The sequence below is a fragment of the Oncorhynchus keta genome, chromosome 23 (genome assembly GCF_023373465.1).
Source record: "Oncorhynchus keta strain PuntledgeMale-10-30-2019 chromosome 23, Oket_V2, whole genome shotgun sequence".
NCBI lineage: Eukaryota > Metazoa > Chordata > Actinopteri > Salmoniformes > Salmonidae > Oncorhynchus > Oncorhynchus keta.
Window position 1 is genome coordinate 10,378,974 of NC_068443.1, and position 25,000 is coordinate 10,403,973.

At 45.9% G+C, this 25,000-nt stretch overlaps 1 protein-coding gene across 5 annotated transcripts in view; it reads left to right on the top strand.

Moving 5' to 3' along the window:
• kcnab1b (potassium voltage-gated channel subfamily A regulatory beta subunit 1b) overlaps positions 1-25,000 on the top strand; it is a 75,524-nt gene that overhangs the window by 24,557 nt on the left and 25,967 nt on the right. Inside the window, exons 2-7 of one of the 5 annotated variants that reach the window (XM_052476313.1) lie at positions 255-298; positions 3,856-3,893; positions 11,258-11,337; positions 12,465-12,509; positions 17,033-17,077; positions 21,190-21,233. In XM_052476313.1, the coding sequence (XP_052332273.1) occupies positions 255-298; positions 3,856-3,893; positions 11,258-11,337; positions 12,465-12,509; positions 17,033-17,077; positions 21,190-21,233 (296 nt within the window). Of the gene's footprint in view, positions 1-254; positions 299-319; positions 335-391; positions 407-463; positions 479-499; positions 515-3,855; positions 3,894-11,257; positions 11,338-12,464; positions 12,510-17,032; positions 17,078-21,189; positions 21,234-25,000 lie in introns of those variants that run through there. The other 4 variants (XM_052476314.1, XM_052476315.1, XM_052476316.1 and 1 more) reach the window with 4 other exon arrangements.

Consider the following 25,000-nt stretch of genomic DNA (forward strand, 5'->3'; position numbering starts at 1 on the left):
GAGACAGAGGTGTGTTCCAATGATTCTGTCCACTGATCAACTACGAGGAAGACTGAGAGGCAGAAGGCCCTCCGCTCCTATCATTATAATAGATTTTCTTTGTTTCTTTGTTTTCCACATTTCGGCTCCTTGCGGAGCACACAGCTGCCAGTACGTTTTGAGTGTTTACATCCCGTCTCATACCATGGCATTGTTAGTGTGTGTGTGTGTGTGTTCTTCCACTCAATAACAATGTGTGGATGTGTTCTCCACAGGAACCTGGGAAAATCAGGCTTGCGTGTATCCTGTTTGGGCCTCGGTGAGTACGTTTGATGTGTATCCTGTTTGGGCCTCGGTGAGTACGTTTGATGTGTATCCTGTCTGGGCCTCGGTGAGTACGTTTGATGTGTATCCTGTTTGGGCCTCGGTGAGTACGTTTGATGTGTATCCTGTCTGGGCCTCGGTGAGTACGTTTGATGTGTATCCTGTTTGGGCCTCGGTGAGTACGTTTGATGTGTATCCTGTTTGGGCCTCGGTGAGTACGTTTGATGTGTATCCATGTGTAATCTGTGTTCAGCTCAACTCTCTCCAGGTGCTCAACAAGTCAAGACGTTAATACAGCCTATCTGGTGAAACAGTATACACAGGAGGACACTTTAACGTCGTTCTTCGTTTGTAGAAAGAGAGGAACAACTCATGACTTTAATAGAAAAGTGACACATGAAATAACTATACAAAATACAAAACAACAAACGGAACGTGAAACCTAATTACAGCCTATCTGGTGAAACTACACAGAGACAGGAACAATCACCCACGAAATACACAGTGAACCCTGGCTACCTAAATACGGTTCCCAATCAGAGACAACGAGAATCACCTGACTCTGATTGAGAACCGCCTCAGGCAGCCAAGCCTATACAACACCCCCACTCAGCCGCAATCCCAAATACTACAAACCCCAATACGAAAATACAATAAACCTATGTCACACCCTGGCCTGAACAAATAATTAAAGAAAACACAAAATACTAAGACCAAGGCGTGACAGACACATGAAAATCAATGCAGAAGCAGGGAACAGAGCGGGGAACCAGACAGATATAGGGGAGGTAATGACAGAGATGATTGAGTCCAGGTGCGTCCAATAATCGCTGATGCACGTGAGGGGGGAAGGCAGGTGTGCGTAAATGATGGCAGGAGTCTGCAATGCTGGGAGCCTGGCGCACTCGAGCGTCGGGGGGGAAGAGACGGAGCAGGCGGGACATCCATGTTTGACAAACGCCAAAGCTGCTCTAAACCTAACATGTCGAAGTGTTTAAGGTTAACATCAGGCATTAACTCCAAATGTTTAAGGTTAGGATTAAGTTGAACATGCAACCTTTGGTACCAGAGGCAGATTCTTACGCCCATCCGCCATCCCCGTCCAGTGCTCACTGTTGCCCCTAGTGGACGGTAATCACCTCATACGTGAATGGACATCAAATACTGAGTTGTATCACGGGTGACATGGCTGCAAGTGTGTGTGTGTGTGTGTGTGTGTGTGTGTGTGTGTGTGTGTGTGTGTGTGTGTGTGTGTGTGTGTGTGTGTGTGTGTGTGTGTGTGTGTGTGTGTGTGTGTGTGTGTGTGTGTGTGTGTGAGACACAGAGAGATGAAGTTCTGCATCTTATACCTCTTCTATAGGCTCCGTCTTGAGGGCCGCTATTTACAATGTGTTAATCCTGCTTTCAGAAAACAAGCTGCTCAATTATCACACATATCCAGTTCACACACACTAACACACACACAGACACACCGGGGGGTAAACCGGTCCAATTCTCTTTGATAGGATTGATTTAATTAATCTGCCTCATAAATATATTAACAATTATACCATGGGGAGATCATTATAATCACTCTCTTTGTGTTTATCTCTGTCGCACACACACACACACACACACACACACACACACACACACACACCCTGCGTCAACTCCAATGACCAAGTTGTAACACTGGGGGTGTAATGGACCCAGTTGTAACACCAGGGGTGTAATTGACCCTGTTGTAACACTGGGGGTGTAATTGACCCTGTTGTAACACCAGGGGTGTAATTGACCCTGTTGTAACACCGGGGGTGTAATTGACCCTGTTGTAACACTGGGGGTGTAATTGACCCTGTTGTAACACTGGGGGTGTAATTGACCCTGTTGTAACACTGGGGGTGTAATTGACCCTGTTGTAACACTGGGGGTGTAATTGACCCTGTTGTAACACTGGGGGTGTAATTGACCCTGTTGTAACACTGGGGGTGTAATTGACCCTGTTGTAACACCAGGGGTGTAATTGACCCTGTTGAAACACCGGGGGTGTAATTGACCCTGTTGTAACACCAGGGGTGTAATTGACCCTGTTGTAACACTGGGGTGTAATTGACCCTGTTGTAACACCAGGGGTGTAATTGACCCTGTTGAAACACTCGGGGTGTAATTGACACTGTTGTAACACTGGGGGTGTAATTGACCCAGTTGTAACACTGGGGGTGTAATTGACCCTGTTGTAACACTGGGGGTGTAATTGACCCAGTTGTAACACTGGGGGTGTAATTGATCCTGTTGAAACACCGGGGGTGTAATTGACCCTGTTGTAACACTGGGGGTGTAATTGACCCAGTTGTAACACTGGGGGTGTAATTGACCCAGTTGTAACACTGGGGGTGTAATTGACCCTGTTGTAACACTGGGGGTGTAATTGACCCAGTTGTAACACCGGGGGTGTAATTGACCCAGTTGTAACACTGTGGGTGTAATTGACCCTGTTGTAACACTGGGGGTGTAATTGACCCAGTTGTAACACTGGGGGTGTAATTGACCCTGTTGTAACACTGGGGGTGTAATTGACCCTGTTGTAACACCAGGGGTGTAATTGACCCTGTTGTAACACTGGGGGTGTAATTGACCCTGTTGTAACACTGGGGGTGTAATTGACCCTGTTGTAACACTGGGGGTGTAATTGACCCTGTTGTAACACTGGGGGTGTAATTGACCCTGTTGTAACACTGGGGGTGTAATTGACCCAGTTGTAACACTGGGGGTGTAATTGACCCAGTTGTAACACCGGGGGTGTAATTGAGGGTAAAGGGAGAAGTCAACAAACAGTGAATACACTATATTAATAACTGAAGGGGTGCTGGGGACACGGGAGAAAGACATCTCTGTTTGTTTCCATCATTATTTCAGGGTGATGCTAGGAGATTGTGACAAGGACAGAGGAAATGTAGCTTTACACTGCAAAGACCAGGAGCAAAGTTGGCATCATAACACACACACACATGAATGGAAAGACAGACAGAAGCGCACATACACACAGAGACGCACACACACACATGCGCGCACGCACGCACGCACACACACACACACACACACACACACACACACACACACACACACACACACACACACACACACACACACACACACACACACACACACACACGCACGCACACACGCACACACACACGAAAGACAGAGAGAGCTCCATCCAAGGCTGGTTTAGCAGTGGTGAATCATGGGTAAGTGGAGTCTGACAGCCATCTAAATCATGAGACAGAGCGTTGTGACTGGGCCATTAGCCTCGGCATAAAACCCCAAAACTAAACAGTACAACATGATGAGTACTGAACCTGGTGGTCAGCCACACCTCCTACTGTGCCCTCTCACCTCTGACCTTTCACATGTTTTGTTAGATGTAGCATTTGCGAGCGTAACTCATGGAATGTTTTATTTTAAAAAGTTAGCAACCATTTAATAGGTGTCAACTGTTCTTTCACTATTGATATATAGGTGTTTAGACGGACATTTAGAGTGTTCGCTGACTGATGTCCCTCTTTCTCCCAGGTACTTGGGTAACGTTTGGAGGTCAGATTTCAGATGAGGTAAGTTAAGATTCAAACTATAACTAATAACTATGATTGATAAGGGAACTGAACCCACAACCTCAGAGGTGCCAGCACCACGCTCCAACCAATGGGAGGTATCTGGACCACTGGTTGGTGTGGTTGATCCAGGCTAAGTGGTCCTACCAGCTCAGGTCTCCTTCCCTGTTAGCTCCTGTCTTGTCACTCCCTCTCCCTGCTGCCTCTCAGGGACAGGGGCCAAAACCCTCTAGGTTTTCTGGCTCACACATAGATAGGGAACCCACAACCTCATTCATAGACAGGGAACCCACAACCTCACACATAGACAGGGAACCCACAACCTCATTCATAGACAGGGAACCCACAACCTCATTCATAGATAGGGAACCCACAACCTCACACATAGATAGGGAACCCACAACCTCACACATAGACAGGGAACCCACAACCTCACACATAGATAGGGAACCCACAACCTCACACATAGATAGGGAACCCACAACCTCACACATGGACAGGGAACCCACAACCTCATTCATTAACAGGGAACCCACAACCTCACACATAGACAGGGAACCCACAACCTCATTCATAGACAGGGAACCCACAACCTCATTCATAGACATGGAACCCACAACCTCATTCATAGACATGGAACCCACAACCTCATTCATAGACAGGGAATCCACAACCTCATTCATAGACATGGAATCCACAACCTCATTCATAGACAGGGAACCCACAACCTCATTCATAGACAGGGAATCCACAACCTCATTCATAGACAGGGAACCCACAACCTCACACATAGATAGGGAACCCACAACCTCACACATAGACATGGAACCCACAACCTCATTCATAGACATGGAACCCACAACCTCATTCATAGACACGGAACCCACAACCTCATTCATAGACAGGGAATCCACAACCTCACTCATAAACAGGGAACCCACAACCTCACACATAGACAGGGAACCCACAACCTCATTCATAAACAGGGAACCCACAACCTCACACATAGATAGGGAACCCACAACCTCACACATAGACATGGAACCCACAACCTCATTCATAGACATGGAACCCACAACCTCATTCATAGACAGGGAACCCACAACCTCATTCATAGACAGGGAACCCACAACCTCATTCATAGACAGGGAATCCACAACCTCATTCATAGACAGGGAACCCACAACCTCATTCATAGACAGGGAACCCACAACCTCACACATAGACAGGGAACCCACAACCTCATTCATAGACAGGGAACCCACAACCTCACACATAGACAGGGAACCCACAACCTCATTCATAAACAGGGAACCCACAACCTCACACATAAACAGGGAATCCACAACCTCACACATAGACATGGAACCCACAACCTCATTCATAGACATGGAACCCACAACCTCATTCATAGACAGGGAACCCACAACCTCATTCATAGACAGGAACCCACAACCTCACACATAGACAGGGAACCCACAACCTCATTCATAGACAGGGAACCCACAACCTCATTCATAGACATGGAACCCACAACCTCATTCATAGACAGGGAATCCACAACCTCATTCATAGACATGGAACCCACAACCTCACACATAGACAGGGAACCCACAACCTCATTCATAAACAGGGAACCCACAACCTCACACATGGACAGGGAACCCACAACCTCATTCATAAACAGGGAACCCACAACCTCACACATAGACAGGGAACCCACAACCTCATTCATAGACAGGGAACCCACAACCTCATTCATAGACATGGAACCCACAACCTCATTCATAGACAGGGAATCCACAACCTCATTCATAGACATGGAACCCACAACCTCATTCATAGACATGGAACCCACAACCTCATTCATAGACATGGAACCCATAACCTCATTCATAGACAGGGAATCCACAACCTCATTCATAGACATGGAATCCACAACCTCATTCATAGACAGGGAACCCACAACCTCATTCATAGACAGGGAACCCACAACCTCATTCATAGACATGGAACCCACAACCTCATTCATAGACAGGGAATCCACAACCTCATTCATAGACATGGAATCCACAACCTCATTCATAGACAGGGAACCCACAACCTCATTCATAGACAGGGAATCCACAACCTCATTCATAGACAGGGAACCCACAACCTCATTCATAGATAGGGAACCCACAACCTCACACATAGATAGGGAACCCACAACCTCACACATAGACAGGGAACCCACAACCTCACACATAGATAGGGAACCCACAACCTCACACATAGATAGGGAACCCACAACCTCACACATGGACAGGGAACCCACAACCTCATTCATTAACAGGGAACCCACAACCTCACACATAGACAGGGAACCCACAACCTCATTCATAGACAGGGAACCCACAACCTCATTCATAGACATGGAACCCACAACCTCATTCATAGACATGGAACCCACAACCTCATTCATAGACAGGGAATCCACAACCTCATTCATAGACATGGAATCCACAACCTCATTCATAGACAGGGAACCCACAACCTCATTCATAGACAGGGAATCCACAACCTCATTCATAGACAGGGAACCCACAACCTCACACATAGATAGGGAACCCACAACCTCACACATAGACATGGAACCCACAACCTCATTCATAGACATGGAACCCACAACCTCATTCATAGACACGGAACCCACAACCTCATTCATAGACAGGGAATCCACAACCTCACTCATAAACAGGGAACCCACAACCTCACACATAGACAGGGAACCCACAACCTCATTCATAAACAGGGAACCCACAACCTCACACATAGACAGGGAACCCACAACCTCACACATAGACATGGAACCCACAACCTCATTCATAGACATGGAACCCACAACCTCATTCATAGACAGGAACCCACAACCTCATTCATAGACACGGAACCCACAACCTCATTCATAGACAGGGAACCCACAACCTCATTCATAGACAGGGAACCCACAACCTCATTCATAGACAGGGAACCCACAACCTCACACATAGACAGGGAACCCACAACCTCATTCATAGACAGGGAACCCACAACCTCACACATAGACAGGGAACCCACAACCTCATTCATAAACAGGGAACCCACAACCTCACACATAAACAGGGAATCCACAACCTCACACATAGACATGGAACCCACAACCTCATTCATAGACATGGAACCCACAACCTCATTCATAGACAGGGAACCCACAACCTCATTCATAGACAGGGAACCCACAACCTCACACATAGACAGGGAACCCACAACCTCATTCACAGACAGGGAACCCACAACCTCATTCATAGACATGGAACCCACAACCTCATTCATAGACAGGAATCCACAACCTCATTCATAGACATGGAACCCACAACCTCACACATAGACAGGAACCCACAACCTCATTCATAAACAGGGAACCCACATCCTCACACATGGACAGGGAACCCACAACCTCATTCATAAACAGGGAACCCACAACCTCACACATAGACAGGGAACCCACAACCTCATTCATAGACAGGGAACCCACAACCTCATTCATAGACATGGAACCCACAACCTCATTCATAGACAGGGAATCCACAACCTCATTCATAGACATGGAATCCACAACCTCATTCATAGACATGGAACCCACAACCTCATTCATAGACATGGAACCCATAACCTCATTCATAGACAGGGAATCCACAACCTCATTCATAGACATGGAATCCACAACCTCATTCATAGACAGGGAACCCACAACCTCATTCATAGACATGGAACCCACAACCTCATTCATAGACATGGAACCCACAACCTCATTCATAGACAGGGAATCCACAACCTCATTCATAGACATGGAATCCACAACCTCATTCATAGACAGGGAACCCACAACCTCATTCATAGACAGGGAATCCACAACCTCATTCATAGACAGGGAACCCACAACCTCACACATAGATAGGGAACCCACAACCTCACACATAGACATGGAACCCACAACCTCATTCATAGACATGGAACCCACAACCTCATTCATAGACACGGAACCCACAACCTCATTCATAGACAGGGAATCCACAACCTCACTCATAAACAGGGAACCCACAACCTCACACATAGACAGGGAACCCACAACCTCATTCATAAACAGGAACCCACAACCTCACACATAGATAGGAACCCACAACCTCACACATAGACATGGAACCCACAACCTCATTCATAGACATGGAACCCACAACCTCATTCATAGACAGGGAACCCACAACCTCATTCATAGACAGGGAACCCACAACCTCATTCATAGACAGGGAATCCACAACCTCATTCATAGACAGGAACCCACAACCTCATTCATAGACAGGGAACCCACAACCTCACACATAGACAGGGAACCCACAACCTCATTCATAGACAGGAACCCACAACCTCACACATAGACAGGAACCCACAACCTCATTCATAAACAGGGAACCCACAACCTCACACATAAACAGGGAATCCACAACCTCACACATAGACATGGAACCCACAACCTCATTCATAGACATGGAACCCACAACCTCATTCATAGACAGGGAACCCACAACCTCATTCATAGACAGGGAACCCACAACCTCACACATAGACAGGGAACCCACAACCTCATTCATAGACAGGGAACCCACAACCTCATTCATAGACATGGAACCCACAACCTCATTCATAGACAGGGAATCCACAACCTCATTCATAGACATGGAACCCACAACCTCACACATAGACAGGGAACCCACAACCTCATTCATAAACAGGGAACCCACAACCTCACACATGGACAGGGAACCCACAACCTCATTCATAAACAGGGAACCCACAACCTCACACATAGACAGGGAACCCACAACCTCATTCATAGACAGGGAACCCACAACCTCATTCATAGACATGGAACCCACAACCTCATTCATAGACAGGGAATCCACAACCTCATTCATAGACATGGAATCCACAACCTCATTCATAGACATGGAACCCACAACCTCATTCATAGACATGGAACCCATAACCTCATTCATAGACAGGGAATCCACAACCTCATTCATAGACATGGAATCCACAACCTCATTCATAGACAGGGAACCCACAACCTCATTCATAGACAGGGAATCCACAACCTCATTCATAGACAGGGAACCCACAACCTCACACATAGATAGGGAACCCACAACCTCACACATAGACATGGAACCCACAACCTCATTCATAGACATGGAACCCACAACCTCATTCATAGACAGGGAACCCACAACCTCATTCATAGACAGGGAATCCACAACCTCATTCATAAACAGGGAACCCACAACCTCACACATAGACAGGGAACCCACAACCTCATTCATAAACAGGGAACCCACAACCTCACACATAGATAGGGAACCCACAACCTCACACATAGACATGGAACCCACAACCTCATTCATAGACATGGAACCCACAACCTCATTCATAGACAGGGAACCCACAACCTCATTCATAGACAGGGAATCCACAACCTCATTCATAGTTAGGGAACCCACAACCTCATTCATAGACAGGGAATCCACAACCTCATTCATAGACAGGGAACCCACAACCTCACACATAGATAGGGAACCCACAACCTCATTCATAAACAGGGAACCCACAACCTCACACATAGACAGGGAACCCACAACCTCATTCATAAACAGGGAACCCACAACCTCACACATAAACAGGGAATCCACAACCTCACACATAGACATGGAACCCACAACCTCATTCATAGACATGGAACCCACAACCTCATTCATAGACAGGGAACCCACAACCTCATTCATAGACAGGGAACCCACAACCTCATTCATAGACAGGGAACCCACAACCTCATTCATAGACAGGGAACCCACAACCTCATTCATAGACAGGGAATCCACAACCTCATTCATAGACAGGGAACCCACAACCTCATTCATAGACAGGGAATCCACAACCTCATTCATAGACAGGGAATCCACAACCTCATTCATAGACAGGGAATCCACAACCTCATTCATAGACAGGAGCATGAAGAGAGGACACACACAGTTGAACACACACACACACACATGCATGTGCATGCCATGCGCAGGCACACACACACACACACACACACAATGATGCAGTGATGGCATTGAACTCTGACACCTCTCTACTGGAGATGCTGAAACGGGTAGACTTGTTAAAGTGACCTGCTGGTACAACAACTGGAATGATGGTTGACACAGTGTTAGGGCATAACAAGTAACAAGTATTATGGTGTTGTTATTGTCTGGCTGTTTGTGTATTTTATCATTATTTTATATATATAGTCAAATTATTATTATATACATTATATTTATTTTACAGTATACTAACAGGGGGATCCCATAGACTAGACAACAAATACATTGAATTAGTACAAAATGAGACTCTTAAGATTGGTGACACAGAAACATTGGTCTGTTGGAGCTGTACCATGACGACAGGAGACAAGTACTGGAGCTTCAATAGCCTGAGTTACTCCTATGTTTGGAATTGGCCTCGGTCTACTACCACTGGGTATGTTCAGCGGGAACTCAACAGGAGATACCATTTTGAAAACAAGAGGTGGTACTTTCTGGATTTTAATATCTCATTCCAGAGTGTTTGTCTCAAAATATATGCTACTAAGCAAATGCTTTTATCCGAAGCGACTTACAATCATGCGTGCACACGTCTGGTCCTGGAATCAAACCCACTATCCAGTTACAAGCCCTTGCTCTACCAACTGAGCTACAGAGGACTGCTCAACAGAGGACTGTTCAATAGAGGACTGTTCAATAGAGGACTGCTCAACAGAGGACTGTTCAATAGAGGACTGCTCAACAGAGGACTGCTCAATAGAGGACTGCTCAACAGAGGACTGTTCAATAGAGGACTGCTCAACAGAGGACTGCTCAACAGAGGACTGTTCAATAGAGGACTGTTCAATAGAGGACTGTTCAATAGAGGACTGCTCAACAGAGGACTGCTCAATAGAGGACTGTTCAATAGAGGACTGTTCAATATAGGACTGTTCAATAGAGGACTGTTCAATAGAGGACTGCTCAATAGAGGACTGTTCAATAGAGGACTGCTCAACAGAGGACTGTTCAATAGAGGACTGCTCAACAGAGGACTGCTCAACAGAGGACTGCTCAATAGAGGACTGTTCAATAGAGGACTGTTCAATAGAATTTTTTGCTTCAAAATGTTTTCCTCTTCTTTATTCCTACTAAATGAACACTGCCCAGCTGCCAGCTCCCTGTTCTCCACTGAGGTGATGAATCCTGTTATGTGTTTCTCAGGTGGCTGAGCAGCTGATGACCATAGCATATGAGAATGGGGTCAATCTCTTCGACACAGCCGAAGTTTATGCCGGGGGGAAGTGAGTGTGATCTGAATACCTATTACCTACCTACCTGAACCCACAGAGCAGAGATGGCTTGCTAAATCTGGTCCTGGAGGGCTGACACACACACACAATGTGCAGGTTTTTGTTCCAGTCCACCACTAACACCCACAAAATGTCAGCCAAGACCACATACAGTAGTTAGGTTCAAATTAAGATCCTACATCTGTACAGTAGCCTGAATCAAATACATCTCCTACATCTGTACAGTATCTTGAATCAGATTATTTCCTACATCTGTACAGTATCTTGAATTAAATTAAGATCCTACATCTGTACAGTATCTTGAATCAGATTATTTCCTACATCTGTACAGTATCTTGAATTAAATCAAGATCCTACATCTGTACAGTAACTTGAATTAAATTAAGATCCTCCATCTGTACAGTATCTTGAATTAAATTAAGATCCTACATCTGTACATGATCTTGAATTAAATTAAAATCCTACAACTGTACAGTATCTTGAATCAACCATATGGAATGGGATTAGTTCTAAAGCACGTAGGTTCACAGTGTGGGTACATGCTGATTGTGCATTCAGCGTGGTTGCCTTGCCAAGACAACGAGAGGCAAAAACAAGCTGGAAACCCACGCCAGTACATTTGCGCTTCCATGCACACATGACAGCACATAGTACAGGATATATATATACAGTTTATATGTAGAGCAGTTTATTTTATACAGTAGAAACACGTGCCGTCTCCCTGAATGACTTTTAACACAGTAAACTGTGGCTTTTGGTTTTTACCTACATGGACATTCATCCTCAACTGATTTCCACAATAGTGGATTGGATTTAGCAACAGAACCTTTAGCATGTCAGAACTGTGAGGGAATCTCAGCTCATCACCTACCAGTGTGGAGCAACCACCTACAACAGTATAGACCTCTGGATGACTCAACAATTACTCAGAGCTATATGGTGCAGATCTATGGCACACACACACACACGCACGCACACACACGCACGCACGCACACGCACGCACGCACGCACACGCATGCACACACACACACACACACACACACACACACACACACACACACACACACACACATACACACAAACACACATTAATCACAAACACCCGGCTTTATTACAGAGCTGAGATAATCCTGGGGAACATCATCAAGAAAAAGTGCTGGAGGTAATGTATCATCTTTAAACTGTGTGTGTGTGTGTGTGTGTGTGTGTGTGTGTGTGTGTGTGTGTGTGTGTGTGTGTGTGTGTGTGTGTGTGTGTGTGTGTGTGTGTGTGTGTGTGTGTGTGTGCGTGCGTGTGCGTTTGTGTGTGTGTGGGGGGAGGTTGGTCCCCACAAGGATAGTAAATCAAGGAAAATTCTCCAGAGGTGTGGACTGGAGTCACATGGCTTGGACTCGATTCTGACTCGAATCACAAATTGAATGACTTCAGTCTCGACTTGAAAGAAAATAAAAATGACTTGAGACTTGACTTGGAGTCTCAAGAATCGGGACTCAACTTTGACTTGAGACTGATGACTTGAAATTATCTGGCCAGGTTATGTCATGTTTTGTCACTCGTTTTGTGGCACAGTCTCCATGGATTACTCTACACTCAGCCAGACACAGTAGCCGCAGCATCGCCGTTGCAAAAAATAAAAATAAATCTGCAACAGATTGGCTAGTGAAATGCATAGCGGCACTCAAACTGACTGTCAATCTACGTAGGTCGGTGAGCTAATGAACAGATTGCTGATTTGCTGTAGTGTACAGCTATAGGATCGGGTGCAGCACAAACGTCAAATTGTAGGACGAGAGAATTGACATAATAAATAAATATGCAGCTCCAAACATGTTTGATGATCAACAATATTAACTGTTTACTTTGCAAGCTCACCAGCATTGGGGCAACAATTACTAGCATAGGCTTACTGGTCTTTTGGTGTGTAACAATTGCTTGAAATTGAACATTTAGTTATGAAGCTTGCATTTGGAATTTGGCAAAGACAAAGACGCACTATAGGCAAAGACGCACTATAGGCAAAGACGCACTATAGGCAAAGACGCACTATAGGCAAAGACGCACTATAGGCAAAGACGCACTATAGGCGAGGGTCTTCTATCGTGCTCTCCAAACTCCCGCCAGTGGAGAGTGCTTTTTTTTCTCTTTTTGAAATATTTGCTGTTGCTTTCACACATTTAAATACATAGGATTTTGTAGTAAATCTATATTCCATCTAATACTACAATAATTGTTAGCGTTTCATCGTTCCATCCCCGTACCATTTATTGCAACACGTGGACAGTTTCGGTTTCATGTTTGATAGCCCTATGATACATTTTAATTTACCCAACTATTCCTTACCCTGCTCTGAGTGAGCGCAATGTTTATAGTGCACATGAACGTTGACAAGACCCATGAGGTAAACGTTCTGCTTATTTAATTCAATGTATGATTCCTTTCGTTCCTATTTTCCTGGTTATGTGGAGTTCCGTGTTTCGTGCCTCTGTGCGCATAGAAATACTCTACGTGGCCTGCGCTGCGTGGCCTGCGCTGCGTGGCCTGCGCAGGCGCCTACGCTACGTGGCCTGCGCTGCGTGGCCTGCGCTGCGTGGCCTGCGCTGTGTGGCCTGCGGCTGCGTGGCCTGCGGCTGCGTGGCCTGCGCTGTGTGGCCTGCGGCTGCGTGGCCTGCGCTGTGTGGCCTGCGGCTGCGTGGCCTGCGGCTGTGTGGCCTGCGGCTGTGTGGCCTGCGCTGTGTGGCCTGCGGCTGCGTGGCCTGCGGCTGCGTGGCCTGCGCTGCGTGGCCTGCGCTGTGTGGCCTGCGCTGCGTGGCCTGCGGCTGCGTGGGCCTGCGGCTGCGTGGCCTGCGCCTACGCTACGTGGGCCTGCGGCTGCGCTGCGGCCCTGCGCTGTGTGGCCTGCGGCTGCGTGGCCTGCGGCTGCGTGGCCTGCGCTGTGTGGCCTGCGGCTGCGTGGCCTGCGCGCCTGCGTGGCCTGCGGCTGTGTGGCCTGCGGCTGTGTGGCTGCGCTGTGTGGCCTGCGGCTGCGTGGCCTGCGCTGTGTGGCCTGCGGCTGCGTGGCCTGCGGCTGCGTGGCCTGCGCTGCGTGGCCTGCGCTGTGTGGCCTGCGGCTGCGTGGCCTGCGGCTGCGTGGCCTGCGCTGCGTGGCCTGCGCTACGTGGCCTGCGCTGTGTGGCCTGCGCTGTGTGGCCTGCGCTGTGTGTCCTGCGGCTGCGTGGCCTGCGCTGCGTGGCCTGCGCTACGTGGCCTGCGCTGTGTGGCCTGCGCTGTGTGGCCTACGCTACGCGGCCTGCGCTGTGTGGCCTACGCTACGCGGCCTGCGCTGTGTGCTTTGGAGTCAGAACATTGAATACCGAGAAAATGATTGTTCCATGAATGCAGGGTGATGAAATATCATTAATAATCATTAAGTCTGTTTTAAGACGAATGTAACAATGGATGTGGAAATTGCCATTTATATTGTAGAACCAGTTTATTGGTTGTATTTGCTAATTGGGTAATTGTATGGTTCTGTGTTCCAAGTGCTTATATTATGCAGGCCTACTTGTTGGAGCTCCTGTCAGACAGAGTCCATTTGGTTTCTCAAGGGGAGGCTGTACAGTCTTGCCCTCTACCTGTGTCCGTTCAGGTAGGACAGGTCAAGCCTGATACTGAGGCTGTTGTCTGTGTATATTTGGTAAATCTACTTGTATATTTTGTATGATATGGCACTTTCACCATTGGATCACCAAGACATGTATATACATCTACAATGAGCACATCAACCTGTCTGGCCTTCTGCTGATTTCATGCCCTTATGACTGCTACAAGGTCCCTCTTTTACAATTACATTGGCTGATCAAAATGTGTTGTAGACAAAATAATGAAAATGACTGTCTGGTAGCCTTAATAAATAGACAAAGATTTGTGGTTGTACAAATCGTTCCATGTATAGATCATTTTTTTACTACACTTGAGACTTGACTTGAAAACTTGTGATTCGACTTGGAATTGACTCGAGTCTTGACCTGTTCTACTTTGGAACTCGACTTGAGACTCGTACCTGGTGACTTGAGACTTGCTTGTGACTTGATTTATAGTGACTTGATCCCACCTCTGAAATTCTCCCACGTGGGGACATTTCCCACATCCCCATGAGGACAAAGGCTTTTTTAAGTCTTGGGCTTAGGTTTAGGGTTAGGGTTAAGATTATGGTTAGAATTAGGGTAAGCATAAGGGGTTAGTGGTTAGGTTTAGTTTTAGGGTTATGATTAGGGTTAGAATTAGAGTATGCATAAGGGTTTAGTGGTTAGGTTTAGGTTTAAGAATTAGGTGTAGGTTCAGGTTTAGGTTTTGGTTATGGGTTAAGGTTATGGTTAGGATTAGGTTAGGGGTTAGGTGAAGTGGGATTTTGAATAGAAATTAATTTTAGGTCCCCACAAGTATAGAAGAACATAACGTGTGTGTGGTTCACTAGTCACTTTCAACAATGCCACTTTAATAATGGCACTTTAAATAATGCCACTTTAATAATGTTTACATATCTTACATTACTCATGTCATATGTATATACTGTATTCTATATCATCTATTGCATCTTGCCTATGTCGCTCGGCCATCATTCATCCATATATTTATATGTACATATTCTCATTCACCCCTTTAGATTTGTGTGTATTAGGTAGTTGTTGGGGAATTGTTAGATATTACTGCACTGTTGGAACTGGAAGCACAAGCATTTCGCTACACTCGCATCAACATCTGCTAACCATGTGAATGTGACCAATAAAATGTGATTTGATTTGTGTGTGGGTGTGTGTACACCCTGTATGTGTTGCGCACTTACATGCGTGCGGGGGTTTTGCCTGGGAGACAGCTAACAAATGCTAATCTACTGTAAATCAAAGCACACAGCTTTATATCAGATCCATCACCAATATAACTCCTCCACCAATCAGCTAACTAGGTCTGCAGCAGTAACCATGGCAATCAGAGGAGAGTTGGTTGAGTGTTCTCGGCTATGTGAAGGCTGGTAGGCTTGTAGGCTCGGCGGCGGCCTCAGCACGTTTTGATCTCATACATTTATGCTGCTACATTTCTCCACTGTACACTTCATAAACGCTTCACTCTCCAGTTCTTCAGTTCACGCCGGTTCAGTGTCTCCCACTGCAACTCCGGGTGTTAAATACTTAACATTAAACAGTCAAGCGATGAGGATTTGACTTTCAGTTGAGTTGATGCACTGGATCCTATCAAAGTTCTGAGAAAGTATCCCAGAATATGGTTTTTCATACTTGAACAGCACGTGTAAAAAGCTAAAGGATCCATACTGTTTCTTCTACAGTGTAAAGACAGACTACCAGAAGGCTATTGATATTATATACCTAAATCATATTATATAACCTAAGTGATATTATATACCCTAAGTGATATTATATACCCTAAGTGATATTATATGCCTAAGTGATATTATATACCCTAAGTGATATTATATGCCTAAGTGATATTATATACCCTAAGTGATATTATATGCCTAAGTGATATTATATACCCTAAGTGATATTATATGCCTTAAGTGATATTATATACCCTAAGTGGGATAAGGATGTCCATATGTCTTTCTAATCTTTGTCTTTCTCTCTCTCATTTCTCTGTCCGTCTCTCCGTCTGTCTGTCTATACATCTTTATGTCTGCCTGTCTTCCTGTAGGAGATCCAGTCTGGTGATCACCACCAAACTCTACTGGGGTGGAAAGTAAGTATCTGCCTCCTCAGACGATTGGAAAATCTCAATAGTATTCCCTTGACTCCTAGTATCTTTACACTTGCCTCCTTCACTTGCCTCTGACCTTCTCAACCAATGGGTTTTGAGAGGAGGCGAGGAGAAATTATGCTATAAATCATCAAGGAAATACATTTGAGATTCTCCCATTCAGAGCATCATACCAATGAAAAAGTGTTGACTAATCTCTACCATTGTTTTACAAAAATAGTTATGGTTTCAGAGGTGAGTACTGTTGATCTGAGTTAGTCTCTTCCTCCTCATTGACATATCTGTACTGAAGCTGTCGTCATATGGACACTACTGTCTGAGTTCTGTCTGTGCTCAGTCTGAATTCTGTCTGAATTCTGCCCGAGTTCTGTCTGAATTCTGTCTGAGTTCTGTCTGTGCTCAGTCTGAATTCTGTCTGAATTCTGCCCGAGTTCTGTCTGAATTCTGTCTGAGTTCTGTCTGTGCTCAGTCTGAGTTCTGTCTGTGCTCAGTCTGAGTTCTGTCTGGGTTCTGTCTCAGGGTTTTTCCGAGTTCTGTCCGAGTTCTTTCTGGATTTTGTCTGGAAAATTGCAGGAACAACAGGGTGATCAAATTAGGATATGGCATATGTACAATGAATTAGGTTGTTATCTGAGATTTGCACACATATTCAGGTCAAAAGTACTGCATATAATTTGAAACCCAGCCAGCTATATCTTTGAAGTATTATAGTGGTTCTGTGGTGACAGCCCTCTCCACTATGGACCAGATTAAAGGGAGAGACAGAGAGAGAGAGACGGAGAGAGAGAGACGGAGAGAGAGATGGAGAGAAAGGGGAGGGAGAGAGAAAAAGAGTGAGAGAGAAAAGCAAATGAGAGAGAGGGAAGGATGCAGAGAGAGAGAGAAAGAGAGAGAGAGAGCGAGAGAGAGGCATGATTAACAACCAGCCAGTCTTTTAGGGGTCCAACGAGGCTCTCTCTGATCAAAATGCTGGAGGAACCGATAACAGAGCAGAGAATAAAGCAAAGAAATTAACTCTCTCTCTCTCTGTGTGAACCAGACTGACTGGCCCCCACGCTACACTACTCTCTCTCTCTCTGAGTGAACCAGGCTGACTGGCCTCCACGTTACACTACTCTCTCTCTGAGTGAACCAGGCTGACTGGCCCCCACGCTACACTACTCTCTCTCTGAGTGAACCAGACTGACTGGCCCCCACGCTACACTACTCTCTCTCTCTGAGTGAACCAGGCTGACTGGCCCCCACGTTACACTACTCTCTCTCTCTCTCTGAGTGAACCAGGCTGACTGGCCCCCACGTTACACTACTCTCTCTCTCTCTGAGTGAACCAGGCTGACTGGCCCCCACGTTACACTACTCTCTCTCTCTGAGTGAACCAGGCTGACTGGCCCCCTCGCCACACAAATTCCCTTTTGAGTTTAACTAAATCAGAGGCCCGCCTATGAGCCCAGTTAGGGTCGGGCATCCTGGGACAGGCCCTTTCTGCAACTCCCGAATTAAACCCGAACTTTGAGAAGTTGTCAACAGACCATGTTTCTCTCAATCACGAGAGGACAAAGGTTGCAGCCCAGCTTACCTCGATAATGAGAGGGCCACGGTTTGAGTAGATGGCTGAATCTTTTAACCATCCCACGTGTTCTTAGACTATCGATACCGACAGAATAAGAACAAGTCTTTGATATTAATTACTAGTCCAGAGCTAGGAATTCGGTATCATTGAACGCGAAGAACGACAACTGCCGAAACATCCATTCTATACATGAATGAATGTCACTCTGAACCATCCATTCTAACCACGTCAGAGAGAGAGAGGACAAACTCTCCAATAGAAACTAACTTGCCAACAGAGATCCCGACGACACACTGAGCGTAAATATATATATTGATTGCAATTATTCCCGAATGAGTGAGCGTTCATGTGCAAAGGATTAGCATTTCAATTGTTATAATTATCAACTGTGTGTTGTCATCTCAGTCAACCCCCACCTCCCTTTTGTACACCAAGCCGCCATGCCGGTATAGCCCACTAGGGAAACTCCGTTATCATTTCCTTGTAACTATAAACAGTTTGTTTATGCATTTCTGTGAATTACTTAGTTAGTAAATAAATTATTTAAGACAATTGATGTATGGATGACTCATAGGTGAAGACTGGGTTCATGCAGATAACCAACAATTTACGACATTTACGACGTTTGGAATGAGACTAACGTGAGGTAAAGTAAATAATTAATTAATTCGAAGACTAATTGTTCAGATATAAAATATGGTTCACACTAGATATGAAATATCTGAAGAGTTATATTAGGAAAATTATAACTTTATAATCTGAATATTTACCTCGGTGCCCTGACTTCCTAGTTAATTACAGTTACATGATTAATCAGTTTAATCCCGTTTAATCGCGTAATACTACAGAGAATCTTTGATAAAAACTAACATTCTTCATTTAATGATAGTAAAGACATGACATTGGTTATGGGGGAAGAGATGGGTAGATGATGGACAGGGGGGAGATGGTTATGGGGGAAGAGATGGGTAGATGATGGACAGGGAGGAGATGGTTATGGGGAAAGAGATGGGTAGATGATGGACAGGGGGAGATGGTTATGGGGAAGAGATGGGTAGATGATGGACAGGGAGGAGATGGTTATGGGGAAAGAGATGGGTAGATGATGGACAGGGGGAAGATGGTTATGGGGAAAGAGATGGGTAGATGATGGACAGGGGGAAGATGGTTATGGGGAAAGAGATGGGTAGATGATGGTTTATGGGAAAGAGATGGGAGATGATGGACAGGGGGAGATGGTTATGGGGAAAGGGGGAAGATGGTTTTGGGGAAAGAGATGGGTTAGGGGGAAGATGGTTATGGGGAAAGAGATGATGAGACAGGGGAAGATGGTTATGGGGAAAGAGATGGGTAGATGATAGACAGGGGGAAGATGGTTTTGGGGAAAGAGATGGGTAGATGATAGATGGGGGGAAGATGGTTATGGGGAAAGAAAGAGATGGGTGGGGAAAGAGATGGTTGATGGACAGGGGGGAAAGAGATGGGTAGATGATGGAGAGGGGGAAGATGGTTTTGGGGAAAGAGATGGGTAGATGATGGACAGGGGGAGATGGTTATGGGGAAAGAGATGGGTAGATGATGGACAGGGGGAGATATGGGTAGATGATGGACAGGGGGAAGATGGTTATGGGGAAAGAGATGGGTAGATGATGGACAGGGGGAAGATGGTTTTGGGGAAAGAGATGGGTAGATGATGGACAGGGGGAGATGGTTATGGGGAAAGAGATGGGTAGATGATGGACAGGGGGAGATGGTTATGGGGAAAGAGATGGGTAGATGATGGACAGGGGGAGATATGGGTAGATGATGGACAGGGGGAAGAGATGGTTATGGGGAAAGGGATGGGTAGATGATGTGATAATGGCACTGACAGTTTGTCATTGAATCAGACATCCACAATAGATTACACGGCATTGTATTTGCAACACTGACAGACAGAAGCAAACATGTGTTTTGTCATTGCTGATGCTTCCCAGAGCTAATTGTACAGATGTACAGTAGGATCTTAATTTGATCACCCTGTTGCAGGAGAACTTGCGCATTTGCGTTTTAAAAAAGCTTCTAAAGTTAGTAATTTACACTTTCAAATGTTATACTTAATTATTGTATCAACCGCAAATAAAAATCCATTCATTATAATCCACATGACCGGTTTCTGCAGGATTATTTTCCTGGATTTGTGTCTCTTGTCTTTTCAGCAATTTGTAGGCATCTTGTTGGCTGGTGGGACCAGTTCATGGATCTAATCAGCTTCTCCTTGTGTATACTTTTCTGTGTGTTTATCACAGGAGGCTGGTGGCACATTCATTGGGGAGGACATGCTCGTGGTAATGGCTGGAGCGGAATAGGTGGAATGGTATCAAATACATCACATGGTTTCCATGGTTTCCATGGTTTCCATGGTTTCCATGGTTTCCAGGTGTTTGATGTCATTCCAGTTGCTCTGTTCTGGACATTATTATTGTCCGTCCTCCCCTCAGCAGCCTCCAATGATCTGTATATTCACTTCTATGTTATTTTCCAGAGCCGAAACCGAGAGAGGACTCAACAGGAAGCACATCATTGAAGGTAGACTGTCTGATTTCCTCTCCTCCTCTTCCATCTGTCTCATCCTTCACATAACCCCATGCCCCAGTTCACCTCTATATCCCCCCTCCTCCTGTTCTCCCCCTCTCTTTCTACCACAGTTCCCTTGTGATTAATTTCCTCCAGTGCGCTCCGTTGATCTTGACCTCCTCTTTTGAAGTACCTGTATGTCGCTCAGGGTCGGATGTCTCTGGGAGATTGAGTTGGTTCATTTGTAAAGCCTTTGTTTGTTTGTTTGTTTGTGGAAGCAGTCTCTAATATGATAGACCATGGACATTAGCACTCAAGGTCAAATCAAAGTTTCTTTGTCACGTGCGCCGAATGTAGACCTTACAGTGAAATGTTTACTTACAAGCCCTAACCAACAGTGAAATTTTTAAGTACAAACTAGGTATTAGGTGAACAATAGATAAGTAAAGAAATACAAATAAATAAAAAAAACTGTAAAATGACAGTAAAAATAACAGTAGTGAGGCTATATACAGGAGGTACCGGTATAGAGTCAATGTGGAGGCTATATACAGGAGGTACCGGTATAGAGTCAATGTGGAGGCTATATACAGGAGGTACCGGTATAGAGTCAATGTGGAGGCTATATACAGGAGGTACCGGTATAGAGTCAATGTGGAGGCTATATACAGGAGGTACCGGTATAGAGTCAATGTGGAGGCTATATACAGGAGGTACCGGTATAGAGTCAATGTGGAGGCTATATACAGGTGGTACCGGTATAGAGTCAATGTGGAGGCTATATACAGGAGGTACCGGTATAGAGTCAATATGGAGGCTATATACAGGAGGTACCGGTATAGAGTCAATGTGGAGGCTATATACAGGAGGTACCGGTATAGAGTCAATGTGGAGGCTATATACAGCAGGTACCGGTATAGAGTCAATGTGGAGGCTATATACAGGAGGTACCGGTATAGAGTCAATGTGGAGGCTATATACAGGAGGTACCGGTATAGAGTCAATGTGGAGGCTATATACAGGTGGTACCGGTATAGAGTCAATGTGGAGGCTATATACAGGAGGTACCGGTATAGAGTCAATATGGAGGCTATATACAGGAGGTACCGGTATAGAGTCAATGTGGAGGCTATATACAGGAGGTACCGGTATAGAGTCAATATGGAGGCTATATACAGGTGGTACCGGTACAGAGTCAATGTGGAGGCTATATACAGGAGGTACCGGTATAGAGTCAATATGGAGGCTATATACAGGGGGTACCGGTACAGAGTCAATGTGGAGGCTATATACAGGTGGTACTGGTACAGAGTCAATGTGGAGGCTATGTACACGTGGTACCGGTACAGAGTCAATATGGAGGCTATATACAGGTGGTACTGGTACAGAGTCAATGTGGAGGCTATATACAGGTGGTACCGGTACAGAGTCAATATGGAGGCTATATACAGGGGGTACAGGTACAGAGTCAATGTGGAGGCTATGTACAGGGTATTATGGTACAGAGTCAATATGGAGGCTATATACAGGGGGTTCAGGTACAGAGTCAATGTGGAGACTATATACAGGGGGTACAGGTACAGAGTCAATGTGGAGACTATATACAGGGGGTACAGGTACAGAGTCAATGTGGAGGCTATGTGCAGGTGGTACTGGTACAGAGTCAATGTGGAGGCTATGTACAGGTGGTACCGGAACAGAGTCAATGTGGAGGCTATATACAGGGGGTACAGGTACAGAGTCAATGTGGAGACTATATACAGGGGGTACAGGTACAGAGTCAATGTGGAGGCTATGTGCAGGTGGTACTGGTACAGAGTCAATGTGGAGGCACAATGCAAATTGTCTGGGTAGCCAATGTGCGGGGGCACCGGTTAGTCGGGCTAATTGATGTAATATGTACATGAATGTATCAAGGCACAAGGCGAGACCCAAATGCAGACACAGGAGGCAGATAGTTGGAGTTTAAGATGTTTAATAAATCCAAAGGGAATAGGCAAGATAATGGTCATGGACAGGCAAAAAGGTCATAACCAGATCAGAGTCCAGGAGGTACAGAGTGGCAGGCAGGCTCATGGTCAAGGCAGGCAGAATGGTCAGGCAAACGGGTACAAAGTCCAGAAACAGGCAAGGGTCAAAACCGGGAGGACTAGAAAAGGGAGAATGCAAAAAGCAGGAGAATGGGAAAACCGCTTGTTGACTTGGAAACATACAAGATGAAACTGGCACATACAACATACAAAACTGGCACAGAGAGACAGGAAACACAGGGATAAATACACTGGGGAAAACAAGCCACATCTGGAGGAGGTGGAGACAATCACAAGGGCAGGTGAAACAGATCAGGGCTTGGCAGAATGTATGGTGAAAGTGACTGAGATGATAAACAGAGAGTAGCAGCAGCGCAAAAGAGGGGATGGAGGGGGAAAATAGTCCAGGTAGCCATTTGATTACTTGTTCAGGAGTCTTATGGCTTGGGGGTAAAAGATGTTGAGAAGCCTTTTGGTCCTAGACTTGGTGCTCCGGTACCACTTGCTATGCGGTAGTAGAGAGAACAGTCTATGACTGGGGTGGCTGGGGGTCTTTGACAATTTTTAGGGCCTTTCTCTGACATGCCTAGTGTAGAGGTCCTGGATGGCAGGAAGCTTGGCCCCAGTGATGTACTGGGCAGTACGCACTACCCTCTGTAGCGCCTTGCAGTCGGAGGCCGGGCAGTTGCCTTACCAGGCAGTGATGCAACCAGTAAGGATGCTCTCGATGTTGCAGCTATAGAACCTTTTGAGGATCTGAGGACCCATGCCAAATATTTTCAGTCTCCTGAGGGGGAATGGGTTTTGTTGTGCCTTCTTCACGACTGGCTTGGTGTGTTTAGACCATTCTAGTTGTTTGGTGATGTGGACACCAAGGAACATGAAGCTCTCAACCTGCTCCACTACAGCCCTGTCGATGAGAATGGGGACGTGCTCGGTCCTCCTTTTCCTGTAGTCCACAATCATCTCCTTTGTCTTGATTACGTTGAGGGATAGGTTGTTATTCTGGCACCACCCGGCCAGGTCTCTGACCTCCTCCCTATAGGCGGTCTCATCGTTGTCAGTGATCAGGCCTACCACTGTTGTGTCGTCTGCAAACTTAATGATGGTTTGGAGTCGTGCCTGGCCATGCAGTCGTGGGTGATCAAGGAGTACAGGAGGGGACTGAGCATGCACCCCTGAGGGGCTCCAGTGTTTAGAATCAGCGTGGCAGATGTGTTGCTACCTACCCTCACCACCTGTGGGCAGCCCGTCAGGAAGTCCAGGATCCTGTTGCAGAGGGAAGTGTTTAGTCCCAGGATCCTTAGCTTAGGGATGAGCTTTGAGGGCACTATGGTGTTGAACGCTGAGCTGTAGTCAATGAATAGCATTCTCACATAGGTGTTTATTTTGTCCATGTGGGAAAGAGCTGTGTGGAGTACGATAGAGATTGCATCATCTGTAGGTCTGTTTGAACTGTATTCAAATTGGAGCGGGTCTAGGGTTTCTGGGATAATGGTGTTAATGTGAGCCATTACCAGCCTTTCAAAGCACTTCATGGTTATGGAAGTGAGTGCTACAGGTCTGTAGTCATTTAGGCAGGTTACCTTAGTGCTCTTGGGCACAGGGACTATGGTGGTCTGCTTGAAGCATGTTGGTATTACAGACTCAATCAGGGACATGTTGAAAATGTCAGTGAAGTCACCTGCCAGTTGGTCAGCACATGCCGGGAGCACACGTCCTGGTAATGCGTCTGGCCCAGTGGCCTTG